General features: G+C 50.0%; 1 protein-coding gene across 1 annotated transcript in view; it reads right to left on the reverse strand.

Annotated features, from left to right (window-relative positions):
- The window catches only part of COL22A1 (collagen type XXII alpha 1 chain), a 241,314-nt gene that overhangs the window by 78,266 nt on the left and 143,646 nt on the right, over window positions 1–19,402 (reverse strand). Inside the window, exons 36-41 of the mRNA XM_057735587.1 lie at window positions 18,670–18,723; window positions 15,941–16,045; window positions 13,332–13,404; window positions 10,632–10,668; window positions 10,202–10,211; window positions 6,711–6,788 (exon numbers count right to left, since the gene is read on the reverse strand). Of these exons, the coding sequence (XP_057591570.1) occupies window positions 6,711–6,788; window positions 10,202–10,211; window positions 10,632–10,668; window positions 13,332–13,404; window positions 15,941–16,045; window positions 18,670–18,723 (357 nt within the window). The remainder of the gene's footprint in view (window positions 1–6,710; window positions 6,789–10,201; window positions 10,212–10,631; window positions 10,669–13,331; window positions 13,405–15,940; window positions 16,046–18,669; window positions 18,724–19,402) is intronic.

Consider the following 19,402-nt stretch of genomic DNA (forward strand, 5'->3'; position numbering starts at 1 on the left):
CAACCGAACTGCGTTCCTTTCAAAGTGGTTCCTTACTGAGAGTACACACTTATTCCTCAAGGAAAGGGCATAGGGACAGTTTATTACTGGCCTGGGAAATGCTGCCAGATTTTAGAGACACCTTTTGTTTCCAAATTAAACTTCACGATCCATCTCAAGCATTTGACTTGTTCATAAGACTAAGCTCCGAATTCCTCTCTTCTGTCATTTAATATGAAATCCACACCTGAAGCACAGATTCTGTCAAAAAAGTCTCCATTTCAAATCTTAACTTTATCAATTACTAGTCGTTTGACCTTGAGCATCTTACTTAGTTTCTCTGAGCTTCAGTGTCCTCAACTGTAACACAAAGCGAGGTGATCACCTTGCCTTGTGTGATGAGAAATAGAAGGTCCTTTAAGTAGAGAACCAGACCGGTGCCCGGCCCACAGCTGGCATTCCCACAAGCTATCTCGCTGGTAATAGCAAGCTTTTAAGAAACAGAAAAGCGTGTTGTGGAGGAGGGACTGCATCAGGACTCCCCAGTGTCATTCCTAAATCTGAAGCCTAAACATATGTTCAACAATCTTGACCCTCTTTTCCAAGACTATTCCCTCTGGTGAGTTTGTTCAAGAATCGCTTTACCCAACACACATATTTTGGCCTTTGATACCATTTTCCACTGAAAGGAACTCCAACTCCTTGGAGAAATGACTGTTCCCAGATCTGGGCAAGGAATATATACAAATTTAGAACATCCTGTCATTTAAAGCAAGGAAACTACCAAAGACTGCTAGGTGTGTGTCAAAAGTACTTACGGTCAACTTGAATAGGTTCCTATCTGCATAAAATAAGACAATGTGACGTCGAAAGGAAGAATAAACACAATATATTAAAACAAATTGAATGTGTTTAAATCCATGAGTTCAAAAATATGGATAAAAACCAAAAATGTCTCATCAATGATCTCTGCAAGATGCTAGGGAACCAAGCCATTACTTGAAAATGATTAAAGGGAAAGTGTTTATATTCCGCCTTTCATACGGACCGTTCCGCTGGGTGTCCAAACTGTAAGTGAAGGAACGTCTCTCCATATAGGAGTATTCTAGCTAGTACATAAAAAATAACTGATTGAACTAGAATAGCAGCAATTTGCAAGCCTCGATGTGCTAACTGATCTAAGCCTAGGCCATCAAAGGGTGTGAATGTCACAAGAAGACACCGCCAGACGTCATGTGCCTCCTGACGGCAGAACACACCTGTGAAGTCTAGCCAGAAAGATCAAACCTGGATCTGCTCCAGCCTCGAGGCCCAAGCGTGGGTGTGTAGGGAACACAGGCACAGGGCAGCGCTCAGCTGTTTCAGAGCAAAGTCCAGAGACCAAACAATACATCTTGTTTCATCAAGTAAAACACTGTAATTTATATTTACATAAATTTGAAATTTCATCCCCCCGCTCCTATAGATATCCATCTAAAAACACAGCACATTTTACTCTCCATCCTCTTTCATCTGAAGGGCTCATGGGTACAGGCAATTTACTCTCCATCCTCTTTCATCTGAAGGGCTCATGGGTACCAGGCAATGTGCTGAGCTCTGGGGGCAGGTTTGAATGTTTGCTCTGTCTTTCATCTGCAGCATGAGCCAGGCCCACTGTCTGAACAGCTCTAAGCTTCAGTTTCCTCATCTGTAAGCTGGAGACGATCACAGTTCAGGCTCACAGGACCACTATAGAGATCACGGAAGGTAATGCAGGGAAAGGGACTCCCACCGGAGCCTGGTACATCTGTTTAAGTGCCCAACATGCTTTAGGAATTATTATGAGGAACAACAAAAAGCCTTGTTGAGATTAAAAAGGAGAGTTTTCAACCAGAAGTGAGAGTAGTAACTTATTTAAAGTCTTTTTTGTTCTTTCCATCAACGAAAGAATTCCCTGAGACTTTAATCTAAAACCTAAGATTGGGATACTCAGCTCCTGGTTATACAGGGAGCCCTGGGGTCTGGGGCAGCGTGTTGTCAGGAGGTACTCCCCCACCCCCTCCCCTGCTGCCCACGGGACCCCGCTCTGCACACAGCACAGCGCAGTGCACGGCAGGGAATGAAGCCCTGCAGCGCCTGTCCTGAGCATCGCCTCGAGGTACCTACTGAGAAACGCCTGGTGTCCCCAGGTAGCAGCCAGGCAAGATGAGGCTCCCTGGCTGCACGTGCTCATTTCGAAGGGAAACAGGCCAGCCTGATTTGGAGACAACGGAAGCAGCTTTGTAGTTCTCAGAACCAAAGGAATTGGACTAAGCCACCAGATAAGACACATGAACAGAAACAACTGCAAGACTAGTCGGTCGTTCAGAAGCAGTAATGTATGTGAGAAGACCCTGGCACAAGAAAAGACAGCGTAAACATGAACGTCTGTTCTACCACTGCCCGGCGCAGGCATCTGCTTGGAGCTAGAATGCCGGGGTCCAATCCCAGTTCCACCACACCCTAACTGTGACTTCAGGCAAGTGTCACATCTCTTAAGCGGTTTCCCTCATTTGTAAAATGAAAGGGAGGACACCACCCGCTTGGAAGGGTGGCTGGGAGGACTGAATGAGAAGATGCCCACGAGATAAATGAGAGAAGGGGTGTGGGTGCCCTGCTCCCGCTGGACCCTGCAAGTGGGCAGGCCACGTGAGCTGCGGTTATGACTGCTCTAGCTTTTAGTGGCTTTCATTTCTATTCCTATTACATTACTCCCTAGAAGAGGGGCAGTGGAAAGAAAAACCTTCCAGTTAGGACCCTTGACATATGATCTCGCACACAGTCAGCTCCATGCTTCCTTCCCCTATGAGGCTGTAGGTCTGTTAAGGGCTGTGAGCTAGTTTTCTTGGTATGTGAACCCTCAGCGCCTGTGCAGAGTAAGGCGTCAGAGCAAGTGACTTCAGAGAGGGAAGTTAAAGACTTAAAGAAAGGAAAGGCAATTACAGGCAGTGAAGGCTGAGAAAGATGTCGGGGAAGGATTTTTATGACATCAAAAGGTCCAAGGCAAGGTTCCAGGTGTTACTGACAATATCACCACATTGTCATCCTCCCAACACCCCAGACCCACGAGGAAACTACTGGTCAGGCCGGAGTCTTGGGGTGCGGGCTGCCGGGGGGAACCTGCCCTTGCAGACCTCAGGCTCCGAGGCTCACTCGGTGAGGTTCAACAGCACTTTGATCTGCCCTCAGGCCTACGTGCGTGGTTTTTCAGCAATTCAGACCCTGCTAAAGGACGATCAGAGGCAACCTGGAGATGAAAGGGATTTTTTTGTTCATGTCTTGAAGGGAGAAGCCAACACTCCCAGCAACAGCCTTGTCCTCCACGCCCCCGTCCGGCGATGTGCAGAGGTTGGCAGAGAAAGCCCCGGCTCCCTTCCAGGACGTCAGCACTGCTCCTGGATGCCAGCGCCTTGGAGCACAGTGCCACAGGAGGAAGGTCAGGAAGAATCCAACCGTAGCACAAGAATGGAATGGAAACGAACAACCCCGCCCATCTCGCCCAAGCCACCGGCGAGGTGAAGCAGAGGAAGAGAACTGCTCTGGAGGATGCGGGAGGGACCTGCACCCTGGCCCTGGTCCTGGACCAGCTGCGTGACGTCGGCCCAGTCACTTCACTCTCTGAGCCTCAGACTGTTCACCTGGAACGCACTGACGAAACAGACCTTCCGCACCTCTCTCCAAACGCCCTGGGCACGACCCACCTGGCAGCTGCTCGCTGCAGGTGCCTGCCCTGGGACGTCCGTAGCCACGAGGGGACGCCCAGCCCGCATGCAGGGCAGCTCCCCCGGAGCAGCCTTCCACCAGCACCCAACAGGAGTCGGTACACAAACACCCTGTGGTCGCCAGGGGCTTGTCAGTGGAGGCTGCTACTCCCTAAAGGGTGATTTCTGAGACAATTTTCCCAATAAACTCCTTGCCCTTGAATCCTGTTCTCAGGAGATGCTTCCGCAAAATCCCACTTCACCAAGGGATAAACCCACGTCCATGGGCCTGAAGGGCTGAGGATGTGGACACTTCCGGACCCAGCACAGGACCAGATACGGACCACTCTGCCCATGGCAGGGCTCCTGTAAAGCACAGGGGTGTGAGGGGTGAACTCACAGCCTGTCAGCGCCCCCATTCCACCTTCTCCGCAAACCCCTGAACCCTCATTACAGGCGGCCAGGCCATTGGGAAGGAGCCTTGGCCAAAGACAGGATTTATGAGAATTCAATAAGGTTCCACCCACCACGGAAGCTTTTAATAAGTGGAAGTGGAGGAAGGACCCTGAACAGCTGATCCACGGCCTCTTGGCTGGAGGCAGCCATTTACTTCTCAGGTGGAATCACTCGGCTAGGAATGTACCTCATGGGCGATTTCGTGGCTCTGAAGCGGGAGGTGGGGCAAGCGTGTCCTCCTCTGGGCCCGGCTTTCTGACTAAGGGCCTGACACAATGAATCCCTGGGGAGCGGACGGGGCACGGAGAGACCTGTGAAACGACGGAGGGACCACTTCAGGTTACAGCCCTGCAGTTCCTCTTAGAGCTGGCGTCTATTCGAAGGGGCGAATTTCTGCATGACTCAGAATCCCAACTCCAGCAGAGCAGGCCCCATGAAAAGCAGGATTTCAAAAAAAAGAAGGCCTGACTGCTGTGTTTCTTCACTACGTCTTTCGCCATATTGTTCCTTCTAGTTACCGACAGATTGAAAAAAAATAGCCGAAGACAAAAGATAAAACTGATGTAATAGAGGGTTTTGTTCATTAGAAATTTTAGCAGAGAATTTCTTGTAAGAAAAACAGACTAAAACTGGACATTTCCAAGAGGATACCACCTGCCTTCTCCCTGCTTTCTGGGACCTTTAGGAAGACACAAAGCCACCCGTCTTCCCACCGCCTTGAAGGTAGTCCTGTTGCTGGGAGTGGAGTGGAAGTGAGGCGGTCATTTCTGGTACAAGGCACACTTGGCGGGGGGGCGGGGCAGGGTCAGAGAAGAGAGTGCCCTGGGGAATTTCGGGGACAGAGTGAGAGGCCCAAGACCAACCCTGGGGTGTAAGAGCACCACTGGGGGAAAAAAACGGGGGTTTAATTTAACAAGTGGTATTGTGTGTAATGCACTGGATTTCCTCTCAAGTTCTCCGCGAGACAAACGAGGAACGCGATTACTTTATCTCTTGAATGTGAAACCAAGCAGAGACCAGGTCATGTGCTGCCCAGCTTATATTCAGATTACATTTAATGGGGATAAAGTTAGATTGTGCTTCTGGGTTAAGACAAGAATGATGACAACAATAGCAACAATGATAGAGCATCCTTTAAATAACGGTAAGACAAGTGCTACAGACAATGTTTGTGTCTCCCCAAAAGCCATACACAGAAAGCCTGACCCCCAATGTGACAGTATTTGGAAACAGGGGCTTGGGGTGATTAGGTCACGAGTGTGACGCCCTCACAGATGGAGTCAGTCTTTATAAAGAAACCTCAGAAAGCCCCCTGACCCCTTCCGCCACGTGAGGACACACAAAAAAACAGCCATCCGTGAACCAGGAAGCGGGCCCTCACCAGACACTGAATCTGCCAGCACGTGGGAGTGTTTAGCCCCTGGAACTGTGAGAAGTAAATTTCTGTTGTTTCTAAGCCACCCAGTCTATGGGATTTTTGTTACCGCGGCCCAAACAAAGACAACATGGCTGCCAAAAAAAAAGTAAATGCAATTTTAAGGTGCGTGAATAAGGTACTGTGTCTTTAGCAAAGAAGGAACCAAACAGAAGATAAAACCCCAGGCCTGAAAAGTGGCCTGAAGTTCTGAAGGTCACCATTCAGTAAAAGGGGTGGGGGTGGGGGGAGGAGGTGGGTTCTTTGCGGTTCAAAGGGAAGAATTAGAAGCAACGGTGGAAGATACAGACGACCATAATCCTACACTCTCTGCAAAGAAACTCCTAAGAAATGTCTATTCTCTACAGAAATAACTGTCTACATATCAAATCTTTGCAAGAAGTGTCTTCTCTTTCTGGAGGTGTTCGGGGTGGGGTGGGGGGCTGGTTGAAGAGACTCAGAGCAACCCTCCCCGTGGATGGGGTCCGACTGTCACGGAGGCTCGTGACCTCTTCCAGCTCAGAGCTTCTACTGTTCTCACAGTTTCCACCTGTGAACTCACACCTCATAGACTGGTGGGAATTAGTCACCAAAACCACCAATCCGAAGACCACTTCAGAGATTTTACTCTGGAGATAAAAACCTTTCTCTACTCCACAAATATTCTCAGCTGTACACTAATTGGAGGACGGGGGGGGGGGGGGGCGGGGAATGAACGCGTCTTTGCCTGGAAGAGCGTGAACGCATGGAAGCATGCTGCTTCTCCCACATCACACCCTTCCCCAGCCAATTCAGGTTCACCGGCTACAACTCAGGTTTTGCAAAGTTTGGGCAGTGAGTCCTTTCTTTCCTTTTTCTTTTTTAATACTTCTGTTCTCTCACTCTTCTTTGAATCAGACAAGTCTTGGTCTCCCCAGAAGCCTTATTCCCATAAGAAACACATCAAGTTTTAGTAACAGCATCAGCTACAGTGGACAGACCTACACCCTGACTGACCCAGGGACCAGTGACCCACCACCAGAGTAGCCGGGAGAGCAGTGTCCCTGCTGCACGCAGGGCCCGGGCAGCACAGCCCCTTGGGAGCCAGCGGGCACTGGCTGTGTGCCCAGCAGCAAGGACATGCTGGGTGAAAAAGGACTCACAGGAGGGCCAGCGACCCCGATGCCCGGGTCTCCGCGGTTGCCAGGAGAGCCGGGGATCCCAGGTGCACCGCGGTCCCCCTGGAAAGAGAAAACACAAGATCAAGAGGTCAGCTCTGGGCAGGAGAGGGTCAGGGTGCAGGGGAATTATGTTCCTCCCACTGTCCGACTGCACTCTCCAGCTAGCATCACTCCCCCCACCCAGACTCTGTGCCCCCTGAAGTTCATCCAAGCTGCCCATCATCCCACCCAGTCCAACAGGCCTGGACCACAGCTGCCAACTGTGACCATGCACCTGTCAGGGCTGACCATGCCCTGACCTTGACCATGGCGCCAAATGTAATTATAACAATATGACCCGGCAACATATGACCACAATTCCAAGTTTTACTGTGCCTTCTCCAGACTTCATTTTCCCCCATCCTGGACACATGACCACGTATCCACATTTCAGCTCAATCCCCACATCACCAATAAATCAATTCATCATTTCATCAATAATCTGTCAACTAGCTACATTCCGTGGGTCACTCTTCCAGGGGTTGGGAGGGGAAGAAGGATTGAGATATAACTTTTGCCTTCAAGCATGGTGGTTAATATAGTGTAGGTTTCAGTTCTGGCCTCAGCACTTAGTAACTGCTGGCTTAAGAGTGACATGTTCCCTGAGCCTCAGTTCCTGCATTTACGAAGGGTGGGTACTAACAGGAGTTGCCCGGCCAGCAGATGCCATGCTCATGAGGAGATCGTGCCTATAGAGTGGCCAGCACAGCAGTCAACGCACATTAGCTGCTGTGGTTGTTGCTGTTGTCATGTGCCTGTCGTTCTGGACTTTGAGCAGAAGAGAAAAAAGAGAAGGAAAGAAAAAAAAATGAAGAAATTCTGTCTGCCACTTTCTGTAGAAGTCATACCTTCCTATCCACAATTTCAAAATCCTCGACCTCTGAAAACAAGTGCTTATTCCAACTGAACTAGCAGCAAAAGCTTGCTTGTACTGACACAGGCTGCTTACAATCTTCAGACAGCCCATTTGGCGTGGATATTCACACATTCCTGTTACATCAGTATTAATGAGTTTGATGAGGAAGGCTGCCCTATGCACCACAGTAAATACAATGTATATCGCTTACAAATTACCAGCTTTCTAAATTCCAAAATAAACTCAATCCAAAGCACACAGGACCCCCACAGTTTTGTGTAAGAGACTGTGCACCTATATCAGGTCAGCAGACGACAGCCAAGCCTAATACTGAAATGGGGGTGATCCCGTTCAAACCACTTAACGTCTCCAAGATGAGTTAACTGGTATGAGAAATGACAGCCTTAGGAGGTCGTTATGAAGAGCCAATGAGATACTGTGCAGCACATTTATTTCAGGTAGAACCTGACATTGCCAGATAGCACGGCTTTATTAAGGTTTATGCTTTTAAGCATCAAAGGAAAATTCTATTAATAATCAGCTTATCCTGTAACCATCATCTCAATTTGAAAACTTTACATTTGGACCTTTAAGAAAAGTCACGCTTCAAGATGATTTGTGTTTCCTGCAGTGTGACTGTTGCTTGGACGCGTACATAAGTTATATACTCATCCAACTAATGTTGATTGTTTATTCATTGCAAACTACAATCTGGGCTCCAAGACCAAAGATGACTCAGTCAATGGCCCATTTTTACTACTCCGTGTTAAATTCAGAAGAGAAATCTAAACAGGGCTTGTGAAGTCCTCACAAAAGAGATGAACCACAACCCAAACCTCTCACTAAACTCTGGTAACACTCTCTTTCCCTCCTGCCTGCAGGTTTACAGTGGCCATGTGTCCCGAGAACCACAGCATCCCTCAGCCCACCCTCACCTCTGCAAACAGTCCCTGGAAATCCTCTTCAGAGCCCCAGATGGTGCTTTCTGTTTCTTTAGAATAATAAGATACGGGTGATTCCGGGAAGTACGAGAGGCTTGGGACTGCCAGGAAACCTGATTTGTACGCACAGGGCAGGCGGGGAAGGGAGAAGTCGAGAAATAAGGCGGATGTGGGAAAAGCGTAACGAACGAAGAATGAAACGACCAGCGCCGTACCCCCGACCAGCACCCTGTAACAGTGAGCGGGTGAGGCAGAAGAGGTCACACGGGCCATCCCCCTAAAATCTAGCTGCCCTGCTGAGTTTATGACTAACCTCTCTGCCCAAAGCTTTATTTCCGGTCTTGCTTTGCCCCTGTGCCCCTCAGGATTGAAGAGCATCAAAGAGAAGGGGGGACTGAGACTGAGCAGGGCCCTGCGGGGCCTTCCCGGGTACACTCCCCTCTGCGTCCTGTCCTCGCTTCTCGTTTGGCCTTCCCCGAGCTCCGAAGAGCAGACTCAAGCAGCTACTAAGCAGGGAAGAGAGAGAAAGCGGAAACAAAGGGGCAGCCGTAAAGCAAGAAAAGTGATGGTAACCTAAACAATAGGTGAGCGATACAGCAGAGTCTCAGGACCTCTCCGCTTGATCTTAGCCAAATGGCCGAGAAGTGAAAGAGCCACGGGACTCCTAGTTTCTTCCCAAGGGATATACATAACAATTTGATGCAGATCTTTGAGCTGTTTTGCAGAAACGAAGACCCCCACCCATCAGAGGATGCTGACCACAAGCATGTAGACCCTAGACTGGCTGGAACCAGAAGAAACTACCCATTCATTCCTTTATCCATTAATTCAACAAATATGTATCGAGTACCAAAAATGAGTCAGACCCTATGTTGGGTGTAATACCTACACACTTTCGCATCCACAATGCCCAGTGTAGGGCCTGGAACAGCCTTTTAATAGCAAATTCCTAAATGTCAGAATGAATGAATCTATCATCGCTCACATTTTGTCAGGTACTAAATTTTGCTTTTGACCAAAATCAACTTTTTACTCAGAAGAGAGCATGATGAAAGACCTCTCCCAGCCCAGCCCAGAATCTGAGTCACTGATGGATCTCTGCTACAGGGTAGCCAGGCCTGGCTCCATCTGTATGTTTATGGCCTTTGGTGATGCTAACATTTACCCCAAGCAACTACACATCACAGCTTAATGGACTGAAACTTTGAGAAAACGGCTTCAAGAAAAGAGCAAAAGACCTTAAAGTTCTTCGGTGCAAGCAAGGCTCCTGTCTGAGAAAAAAGGGGGCATGTGAGTTATAATCTGTAATACTGACTGTAGTATCTGTTTTGGCTGCAAGACATTCTGAGCCAGTTCAACAGTGTTCAGGGAAGAAATGTGTGAGGTCGTGGAAGGAGAATGACATTTACTGAACAACTATGTGCCGTGAGATCACTTATCCACAGGAGCCCTTTGGGGGTTAACTATGCTTTACTCCTTTATACAGAAAAGGAACAGACTCTCCGAAAGAATAAGCCACTTGCCCTTAAGCCATCTATCTTGCAGGCAGGTAAGCTCGGATCCTAACCCAGTTCTGTATGAAGGCAAAGCCTGTTCATTTTCCTAGAAACAAATCCACCCAAGAGAAGGAAAGGCACCTTTAAGAGTCTTCCTGCAGTTGTAAGTAATTAGGAAGGGCTGAAGAGGTGCCAAGGAAAACTCTTACACAGTATAGCACCCGCCCTTAAACCCTCAGAGGCTTTCAGTCAGCACCAGGGACAGCGCCTGGACAAGGCACACAGCGCCGCTCTCTGTGCCCGTCTCCCTTCCTCCCTCCTTGTACTCCCCGCTAGAGCTCCTCCCACATTCTACAACCAAAGACCTCTCTGAATTCCAGCTTACCTTCCCAATGCCAGCTGACTAGGGAACCTTTATTCTAAACTACATTCTACCTTACAAATACATGCAATATTAACACTGAACGGGTCCTCTGTTTACATATCTCACACTTGAAATCTGAGGACGTGTTTGGCCGAAGGGACGGCATGACTTCCCGTGGGTCCCACAGAGTCGAAACTGGCTGGTGACCTGGACCCCAGAGCAAGGCCCTCGGCACGCCTCACCCCTGGGTCTCAGCCTGTCTCGTCTCTACTCCTCACTGCCGCCTCCCCCCACTTCCTCTTGGGCTTTCTCTCCCCAATAACATGCCCACAGATCCCCACCTTCTTGCTGAGACCCTGAAGCAGACTCCACAGGGTGATCTAATGATAAGAGTCACTAATATTTATTAAGCATGTATGCACCCGGGACACGTATGAGGCTAGGCAACTCTTTTATTTGCATTATATCGTTTTCCCCCAAACTGCCTGGGAGATAGATTTTATCAACCTCATAAATAAGTATCACAGAGAAGGGACATTTTAAGCTGCTTCCCCGGTCTCCCATTTCTGGTGCCCCTGCCTCCCTTCCTTCCAGAGGCAATCAATTTTTTCCCGATCCTGAAGGTCCTCCTCTACGGGGGGAACTGGGAACACAGGAGCGCTGCGTGTCAGATGCTGGGCTCACGGTATCACCCAGGAACCCCAGACAGACGCCTTCAGTCGGCTGTTAATCCACGGGGTCTTCCAGAGCCTGGTCCTGCTTCCTGCTCCTCTCCACACAGGCCCACTGCTCCAGGCACAAGGAACTATTTTTTAAAAGTCTTTATTGAATTTGTTACAATATTGCTTCTGTTTTTGTGCTTCTTTGGCCCCAAGGCATGTGGGATCTTAGCTCCCCAACCAGGGATCAAACCTGCACCCCCGGGATTGGAAGGTGAAGTCTTAACCACCAGGCTACCAGGGAAGTCTCACAAGGAACTGTTTTATATGCCCTCAAATTCAGGCAAGGTTATTTCCATTTTTTAATTCTGAAACTATGGAGTTGCCAAATATTTGCTCAGATCATTCAAAGAACGCTCTCATTTCTTTCTCCTTTGATCATGAACGACAAAAATTACTACTAGGGAACGCATATTAGCCTACCATGACCTCAATCCGTGCAAGCCTAGTACAATCACACAGGTCACCTGCCCGAACAGCAGAAAAAATCATGAAGCAAACAAGCTCAGCGTAGACAGAGCAACTCTTCCTGAGGCCTCAAGTTCCACATCCTGGTTGTCTCTGTAAACAAGCAATTCTACATACAATAAATACAACATACTCTGTGGTTATGTCGCTCAGATCCCAAAGACACGGCTACAGAATAAAAGGAAGAAAAAAAGAATGGGTATCTGGGCCTTGAGATAAAACTTCCACTAAGAGCAGCATATATGGATTCCCAACATGTTACATCTTCAATAGCTTCGTTGGGATGGTGGTGATGTGATTCAGGAAAGTGCTAGTTGACTCAGAAAGTGGGTCTAGGGATGACAGCCAATGACACCAAAGGCACATAAAAAGAGTTTTTAAAAATTTTGTTTTCATAAAAATATGCAAGTGGATAAACATACAATAATTGTACAGTAATACTTTCATTCGTGTGATTTTGAATATACGTGTTAAACTAAAGCAAAAAATAAACATTCTAATGTCCATCATTGACTATTTCACCTGCACTCTTAAGTTTTTGCATTTGAGCCTGTCAAGTGATCATTCACGGGCTGTGGGTGTATTTACAGCACATGCTCTGCTCCGAGCACACTCTACATCACGCACCCATGGTCTTCTCCCACGTTAGGACCCTGCAGAGAACTCCTCCCTCATCTTCCCCTCCAGCTGCAACATGCGCTTTAAAATCGGGACAAATATCCCCTCCTTCGAGAAGCCTTCCACAGTCAAAGAGGTTGGGTCAGGAGCCTCCTCTGAGCTCACTTGTGCCTAAGCTTCCCTCCATCCCAGCATTTGTTTCTCTGCTTCTCCCCCGGCTCCTGAGCTGTGGGAGGCAGGGAACACGGGACACCCACCCCGTCATCCCACAGCCCTTCTCCAGTCTGGCACGCGGCAGAGGCTCAGTGGATATGCAGTGAATGAAATAATAGGTGTATTGTTAATTGATGCAATTGACCCAATGGACGGCTGGTTCAGCGTAAGGATAACTCCAGGGAAACTTCCCTAATCACTCAGGAGAGCTCTCTTAAGAACACTCCTTGATGGGCAGAGTCATCCTTTCTGAGTTGTGGTTGCAAGTGAATTGAAGAAGAGACACCTGCTATTCATTGAAGTGTCTGCCTTTCCACCCGGAGGCCCAGCTAGATGACCACCACCCCCTTCCCCGTAGCATCAGGAAGTGGGGGGAAATGAATGACCACCTCCGGGCCTGGCCCACAAAATCTTTCCACGAAGTCCTCCACCACCTTTTCCTTCATTTGCCACCAGGTACAGAGGACCCGGTAGAAGACACTGAAGTCTTGAGGCAGGGATGGCACTGGACTGGAGGGGCGTGGGTCCCTGAATGGCTGTGTGGGCCAGGACTCCCCACCCACCACAACTCCCGTGAGACTTCACGTGAATGAGGAGTTTACTTTTACTGTGTTAATCGTCTGAAATCTGGGGATCATTTGTGTCCCCAATTAAACTAATACTGCAAGACTAGATCTACTGCTTTGCAGTTCAAAAGCATCTTTTGCAACCTGATTCAACTGCAAATATTTATTAAGCAACAATTACGTGGCAACTACTTCAATGCCACAGTTCAGAGTCACGGAGCCTTTCGTTAGGTGGGAAGTGATGAACACGGAAGTAAACTGAGGTGACCAGAGATGCTTACAACTAAATTCTGCACGGCCCCTTTCTCAGTGCAACCCATGGCAGCCACAGTCTGCTGGATACATACTAACCTTAGTTCCTAGTGGTCCAGGTAACCCAGGTGGTCCACGAAGCCCCTGCGGAAATAAACGGAACATAGATAACCACGTACCGTACGCGGTGGGGCCGCAGAGGGATGGGACCTTCACCGTGACCTGTCTCGTACAAAGGAAAACAACCTGTTTTTGAGACTCAAGGCCCTTTGGTGTGAATTCTGACTCTGCCACGACCAGTTCTGTGTGGCCTTGAGCAAATCCATCCGTTTCTCTTAGTTTGCTTTCCCACTTAAAATCCTTTTTTTTAAGGTGGTGAAATTTTATTTTTTTTAATTGAATTTTTATTTTACATTGGAGTGTCGTTGATTTACAGTGTTGTGTTAGTTTCAGGTGTACAGCACAGTGATTCAGTTACATATATCTACTCTTTTTCAGATTCTTTTCCCATACAGGTTATTACAGAGTATTGAGTAGAGTTCCCTGCGTTGTACCATAGGACCTTTTATATATATAGGACTATTTTATATACAGTAGTGTGTATATGTTAATCCCAATCTCCTAATCTATCCCTCCCCAAGATCCTTATTATAGACTCCCTCAAGTAAGGGCAAGGCCAGGTTTTAGGTTCCAATGTAGGCTCGACTGATTCCAAAGCCTGACCCCTTTCCTGTTTACCATGCCATCAAGACCTGGGGGAGCCACTGAGAAAAGTCTTGCATGTCAGGCTGCAGGGTTCTGCTTGGTGCAGCACACACGGCCTGAGAAAACATGATTTCTTTCAGCAGCACTGGCTGAAAGAGCAGGAGTGAAGAGAGAAGGGAGTGGAGGGGCCCAGCCCTGGAGGGTTAATGGCCAGGCTCTCCCACTCTGCTGTGTGACTCTGGCAAGTGAGTCTCCTCTCTGAACCTCATCTTCCCCACCTAGAAAACATGGTTAATACTGCTATGGTCTGAACATTTGTGTCCCTCCAAAACTCGTATGTTAAATCCTAATACCAATGCGATGGTATTAGGGGGTGGGGCCCTTGGGAAGTGATTAGGTCATGAGGGTGGAGCCCTCATGCATGAGGTTAGTGCTCTTATCAAAGAGGTTCCAGAGAGATCCCTTGCCCCTTCCACTACACGAGGACACAGCGGGAAGTCGGCCATCTGTGACCCGGAAGAGGCCTCTCACGGGAACCCAACCATGCTGATGCCCTGATCCTGGACTTGCAGCCTCCAGGACTGTGAGAAGTAAGTTTCTATTGTTCATAAGACACCAGTTTATGGCATTTTTGTTACCATAGTCCAAATGGACTACTACGACTTCTCACTACTCAGAGAGATGCGAGGATGAAGGATGAGGTGCTTAGGGCCTGGTACACAGACGATACTACACTAGTCACTATAACAAAAGCTAGCCGAGGGCCACACTCTAAGGGTACGTGTGTATCATGTCACCTAGTCCTTGGGAGGTAGGTGCTGTGATCACTCACAGTTTAGGAGTGAAGGAAATTCACCTTTAGGATTAAAGACTATGGATTTAGACACAGAGAATTTAAGTCATTTTCCCAAGGCCACACAGGGAGCGGGCTGTTCTGACTGGAACCCAGGTCCGTCTGTCCCTTTCTATGAGGCTGTGAGCTTTTGAGAACGAGAAAGCCATATCATCACTGTCTTCAGAGTCTGGGACAGAACCTGGCTTGCAGTGGCACTGGCGGGCCCAGGAAGATTTCATCACTGGCCCCAACTCTTCACTGCCCTTCCTGTGAGAGGATTACACATGCCACCCCCTGCTGACGGAGCTGCAAGACTTCCCACGGGAGGAATGAACATGCTGCCCCACTGACACGGAGCCTGGCCGTGAGGCTGGTTTAGCCAATGGCGTGTGAGCAGATGTGACACCCGCAGAAGCTGTGAGAGTCACTGTGTGTCTGCCATGAGGGCAACACGTCTTGATCACGGGCTGCTTCTTGAGCCTGGGGCTCAGAATCAGAAGACAAGTGGGGCAGAACCACAGCCGTCAATGCACAGGTGTCAACCTGTGACACCAGGGCCTTTTGCTAAGGGTTGAAAGCCACTGAGATTTCGGGGTTCTTGGTTACTGTGGCAAAATTCACTAATGCATCTCACTTTATGTCCAGACGCTAAAATGTAATATAAACATGCACATAACGCCCTCGAGCAATTGCACATACAGCTCATCTGTCTGGAACACTCTCTCTGTGCTGTGTTGCCTAAAAAACAGTTTCTTTTAATTTTCACTTTTCGCACAAATGCCACTTCCAGTGCAAGGTTTCCCTAGACTTACACAGACCGAGATGTCCCTTTGTGCACTCCAGGATGGCCTGAGCTGCGGTTATCTGTCTGCCTGGCTGTCTCATGAGCATCTCCACAGCACAGGCTCTAACCCATCTGTGTCCCCAGCGTCTGGCCTGGAGCCTGGCACACAGCCAGCGGTCCTGGCCTGAGGCAGACAGGAGCAAGCTGCTTCCCCCACACAAGACCCGTTTCCCAACCCTCCTGTCTTCACTAGCTATGACTCTGTTTCTGCAAAGTTTCACCAGTGAGCCTTTTTTTTTCTTTTCTAATTCCAGTCTGGTCATCACGGGCACAGAAACCCTGGACCTGACACTCACCGGCTCTCCATCGTTCCCTCTTCCGGGCGGCCCAGGGAGCCCGGGGGCACCAGGATCACCCCGGGGGCCAGCTGGCCCTGGGCTTCCTTCTTCTCCCACTGCTCCCTGGAAGGAAAAGTAGACAGTGTCCAGGATCAATGACACACAGAGAGGAAGCTTTTCGGTGGTGAACCAACCTGAACGGGGTTGGTGGGCTTCCTGGTGATGTCCTGCTTCAGAAAGCCCACCCCTCACGAGGGCATAGAAAGATGGGCTGCATAACACGTCCCCCCAAATTCACATACCGAAGCCCTAACCCCAGTACCTCAATTCAGAAATACAGTCTTTGCAGATGTAACTAGTTAAGATGTGGTCACACTAGAGTAGCACGGACCCTAATGCAGTATGATCTGGTGTCTTCATGAGAAGGGGACATCTGAGCACAGACATGTAGAGGGAAGTCAACGTGAAGATGCGGGGAGGAGACAGCCATCAGTAATGCAAGGAGAGGGGCCTGGGAGAGACCCTCCCTTCACAGCCCCCGGGAGGGACCAACCCTGCTGATACTCTGATTTAGGATTTTCCCACGTGGTGAGAATGGTTAAGATGGTATGTTTCTGTTGTTTAAGGAACCCAGTCCGTGACGCTCTGTTACAGCAGCCTTAGCAAACTATACAACGTGGAACGTGGGAATGGGAAGGACACTAGCAGTTTTCCAGTCCACCTTCCATCTGCTGTAGGAAACCATCAGGTGTGCCTCTTACAGGCAGTCCTCCCATTTCTGCCTGGATTCCTTTGAGAGCAGAGAGCTCACCACCTTCCCAGGCTGCTCATCCCTTTATTGGGCAGTCCCATTACATCGTGTGCCTTTACATTCAGCAGAGACAGCCCTCTCTGAAATCTTCTAGACACCTGACATTCAACCTTGGAGCTCTGCGGACAAAATCCAATCCCTCTTCACACAACAGACCTTTAGAGATGTGAACTCAGCTTGGGGCTCCAAAGTGGGGAGGGAGAGAGAGAGAGAGACAGCAGTGATCTGATGAGGGAGGGAGCTGGGATTGGAGTTCGCTCACCCTTTCTGACCACAAAGCCAGGAGCCCGGGTGCAGCCCCCCTGGCTACTGCAGAATGCTGGGGGGGACCACGTGAGCCACAGGAACTCCCTTTCCCAGGCAGGGCTCCCTTGGGCCTAAGCTGCAATCTGACTGTCTCCAGACATTTGATGCAGAGGTGGGGTGAGGTATGATGTCCCAAGGAGGGGCAAAGCAAGGGATGGAGAGGACCTGTCTCCAGGCCCAGGGCAGGATGAGCTTCCCCAAGCCTCAGGCCAGCCACTGGACAGTGAGAGAGAAAGAGCTCGTCCTGCTGTGTCCAGGATTTTTACCACTTTGCAGAGCACGGAAGTCCCCTTCGGATGCAGCTCTGGGTCTTGGACCTCAGCCCGGGCTTCTGCTCAGCCAAGCAGAGGTGTCTGGCTCCCCCTAGAGGCTGAAGGAGTGAACAGCTCCCAGATTTTCTCATCTGCTCAACAGGTCCTCGAAAACCTTTCCAACCCCCTTGTAGGCTCTTCTAAGTTGTCAGTGCCCTACTTATGTCCCAGAATAGAGCCCACTCCTTCAGACGAGGTGTAATCAAGGCAAAACAGATGGGCCAGGTTTTTTCCCCTCGCTTAAGGATATTTTCCACAGGTTGGGTGATCATTTTGCTCTGCAATAATTCGTTTTCTTCTCTGAGGTATGCGTTTTAAAAGCTGAGCCTCTTCCCACCAAAATGTAAGCGTTTATATCGATTCTCGTTACATGTTGCCAAAATAGAAAAGGAAAAATGACTACTCCTTTCAAAGGTTCCAGGCGAAGTGCACTTGAAGGGATTTGCACTGAGACGTTTAGACACTTGGACGCATCGGGGGCTGGGGGGGGGGACGCTGAGACTCCTGTTGCTGGATGAGAAGCCTCACATGGGGGCTCGGGACAGCGAGCCACCGTCACCGCGCGTCGCCTGCTCTCGGCAGAACCCTCTGACACGTCAGCGCTCAGCTCTCCCTCTCACCCGTGGTCAGCGAAGGCTGGTCCCCGTTTTACAGACGAGAGCGTACAGGTGCCGGAGGTCCCCTGAGACTCAGGCCTCTCAGCCCTGGCACTGCTAACATCCGGGGAGGGAGATCTGTGTGGAGAAGGGGGTGCTGTCCTGTGACTGTTTAGCAGAATCTGTGGTCTCCCCCCAGTAGAGGCCATTACGGTAAAGTCGGGGTACACGTCAGATACGCTTCCTAAAATGCGAGGTCAGGAACCGTGACGTGGGATCTCAAAAGGCCATGGAGACTCCTCCTCTGTCCCCGCAGAGCTGAGGTTTTGGGGGGGACACCGTGTCTCTCTTCTTCCTAATAAATACAGCTCTTTCTCACAGCTCGGGAACGTTTAATTCTGCACACAGCGGGGCGGGATGGCTCAGCGGGTGCTGAACGGAGAGAAGTGGGACTTGGAGTCAGACAGGCCAGCTCTGGGCCCCCTGGCCGCGGGGTGTAGGAGAGCTGAGCTCGCAGAGCCTCGGTCTCCACCTCTGTCACATGGGGGTCCACCTGCCCCACGGGTCTGCTGTGAGGGTGAAATGAGACAACTGCAGGGCTCCTCCTGCCCTACTACTCAGAGGCCCTTCTGACTCCTGGTCTGAGCAGAGAGGGCTCCTCCTTCCCCGCTTCTTAAGAAGCTGAAAACAGCTGCTGCGTGCAGAGAGATCACAGCGTCTTACCTTCTCACCACGCTCCCCATCTTTCCCAGGGGGGCCTCTGCTGCCCGGGGGGCCCTGAAGAAAGAAAGGTTATTGACAAGGTGAAGTTCAAGAGGGTTCGTGGCCCCCAGAGAAGGGCAGTCAGGCCCCCTCCCAGTCAAGAGACTCCCCACTCCTTCCCCACCCGGCTTGCATTCCTCCCGCCGTCTTCCCCACCTGCCTTGGCCGTTCCTCCCCTGGGCTGTCACTCAGCCTTGCACATCAGAGCTCTAACCACGCAGGCATGTGCTTCCTGGCTCTGCCCGCCTTGGGCTGTAGCTCTCTGAGGGCAGGCAGGGCCTGGCTCAGAGGGGACCTCGGGGAGGACGAGGGTGACCTAGGTACACAGCCTTGGCACCACGGACTTGCTCCACCTGTTGTCTTCAGAGTCCCCCAGAGGTTGACTTTTTGAGACAAGGCCCAGGTGCAGGGCCTCCACGGGTACAAAAGTAGGGACGTGAGGAAGAGCATGACAGGCAGGTAGCGACACATTAGTGTAACTGGAGCTTGGTCCTGCTGGGGGCTCTGGGGGCCAGCGCAGGACCCACATTCAGAGCCTCTCCGCCAGGGGTGGAGGGGCTGGGCCGTTTATACCCCCGCAGCCAGGGCTGCCTCTGCGGGTGGTGGTGCTACCGGCCACGCGCCATGTCTCTGGAAAATAAGGTCTCTAAAAGCCAGAGAAAACCCTTGGGCAAAGGAAGGCGGGGGGGGGGGG

Source organism: Hippopotamus amphibius, chromosome 5 (genome assembly GCF_030028045.1).
Source record: "Hippopotamus amphibius kiboko isolate mHipAmp2 chromosome 5, mHipAmp2.hap2, whole genome shotgun sequence".
Classification (NCBI taxonomy): Eukaryota; Metazoa; Chordata; class Mammalia; order Artiodactyla; family Hippopotamidae; genus Hippopotamus; species Hippopotamus amphibius.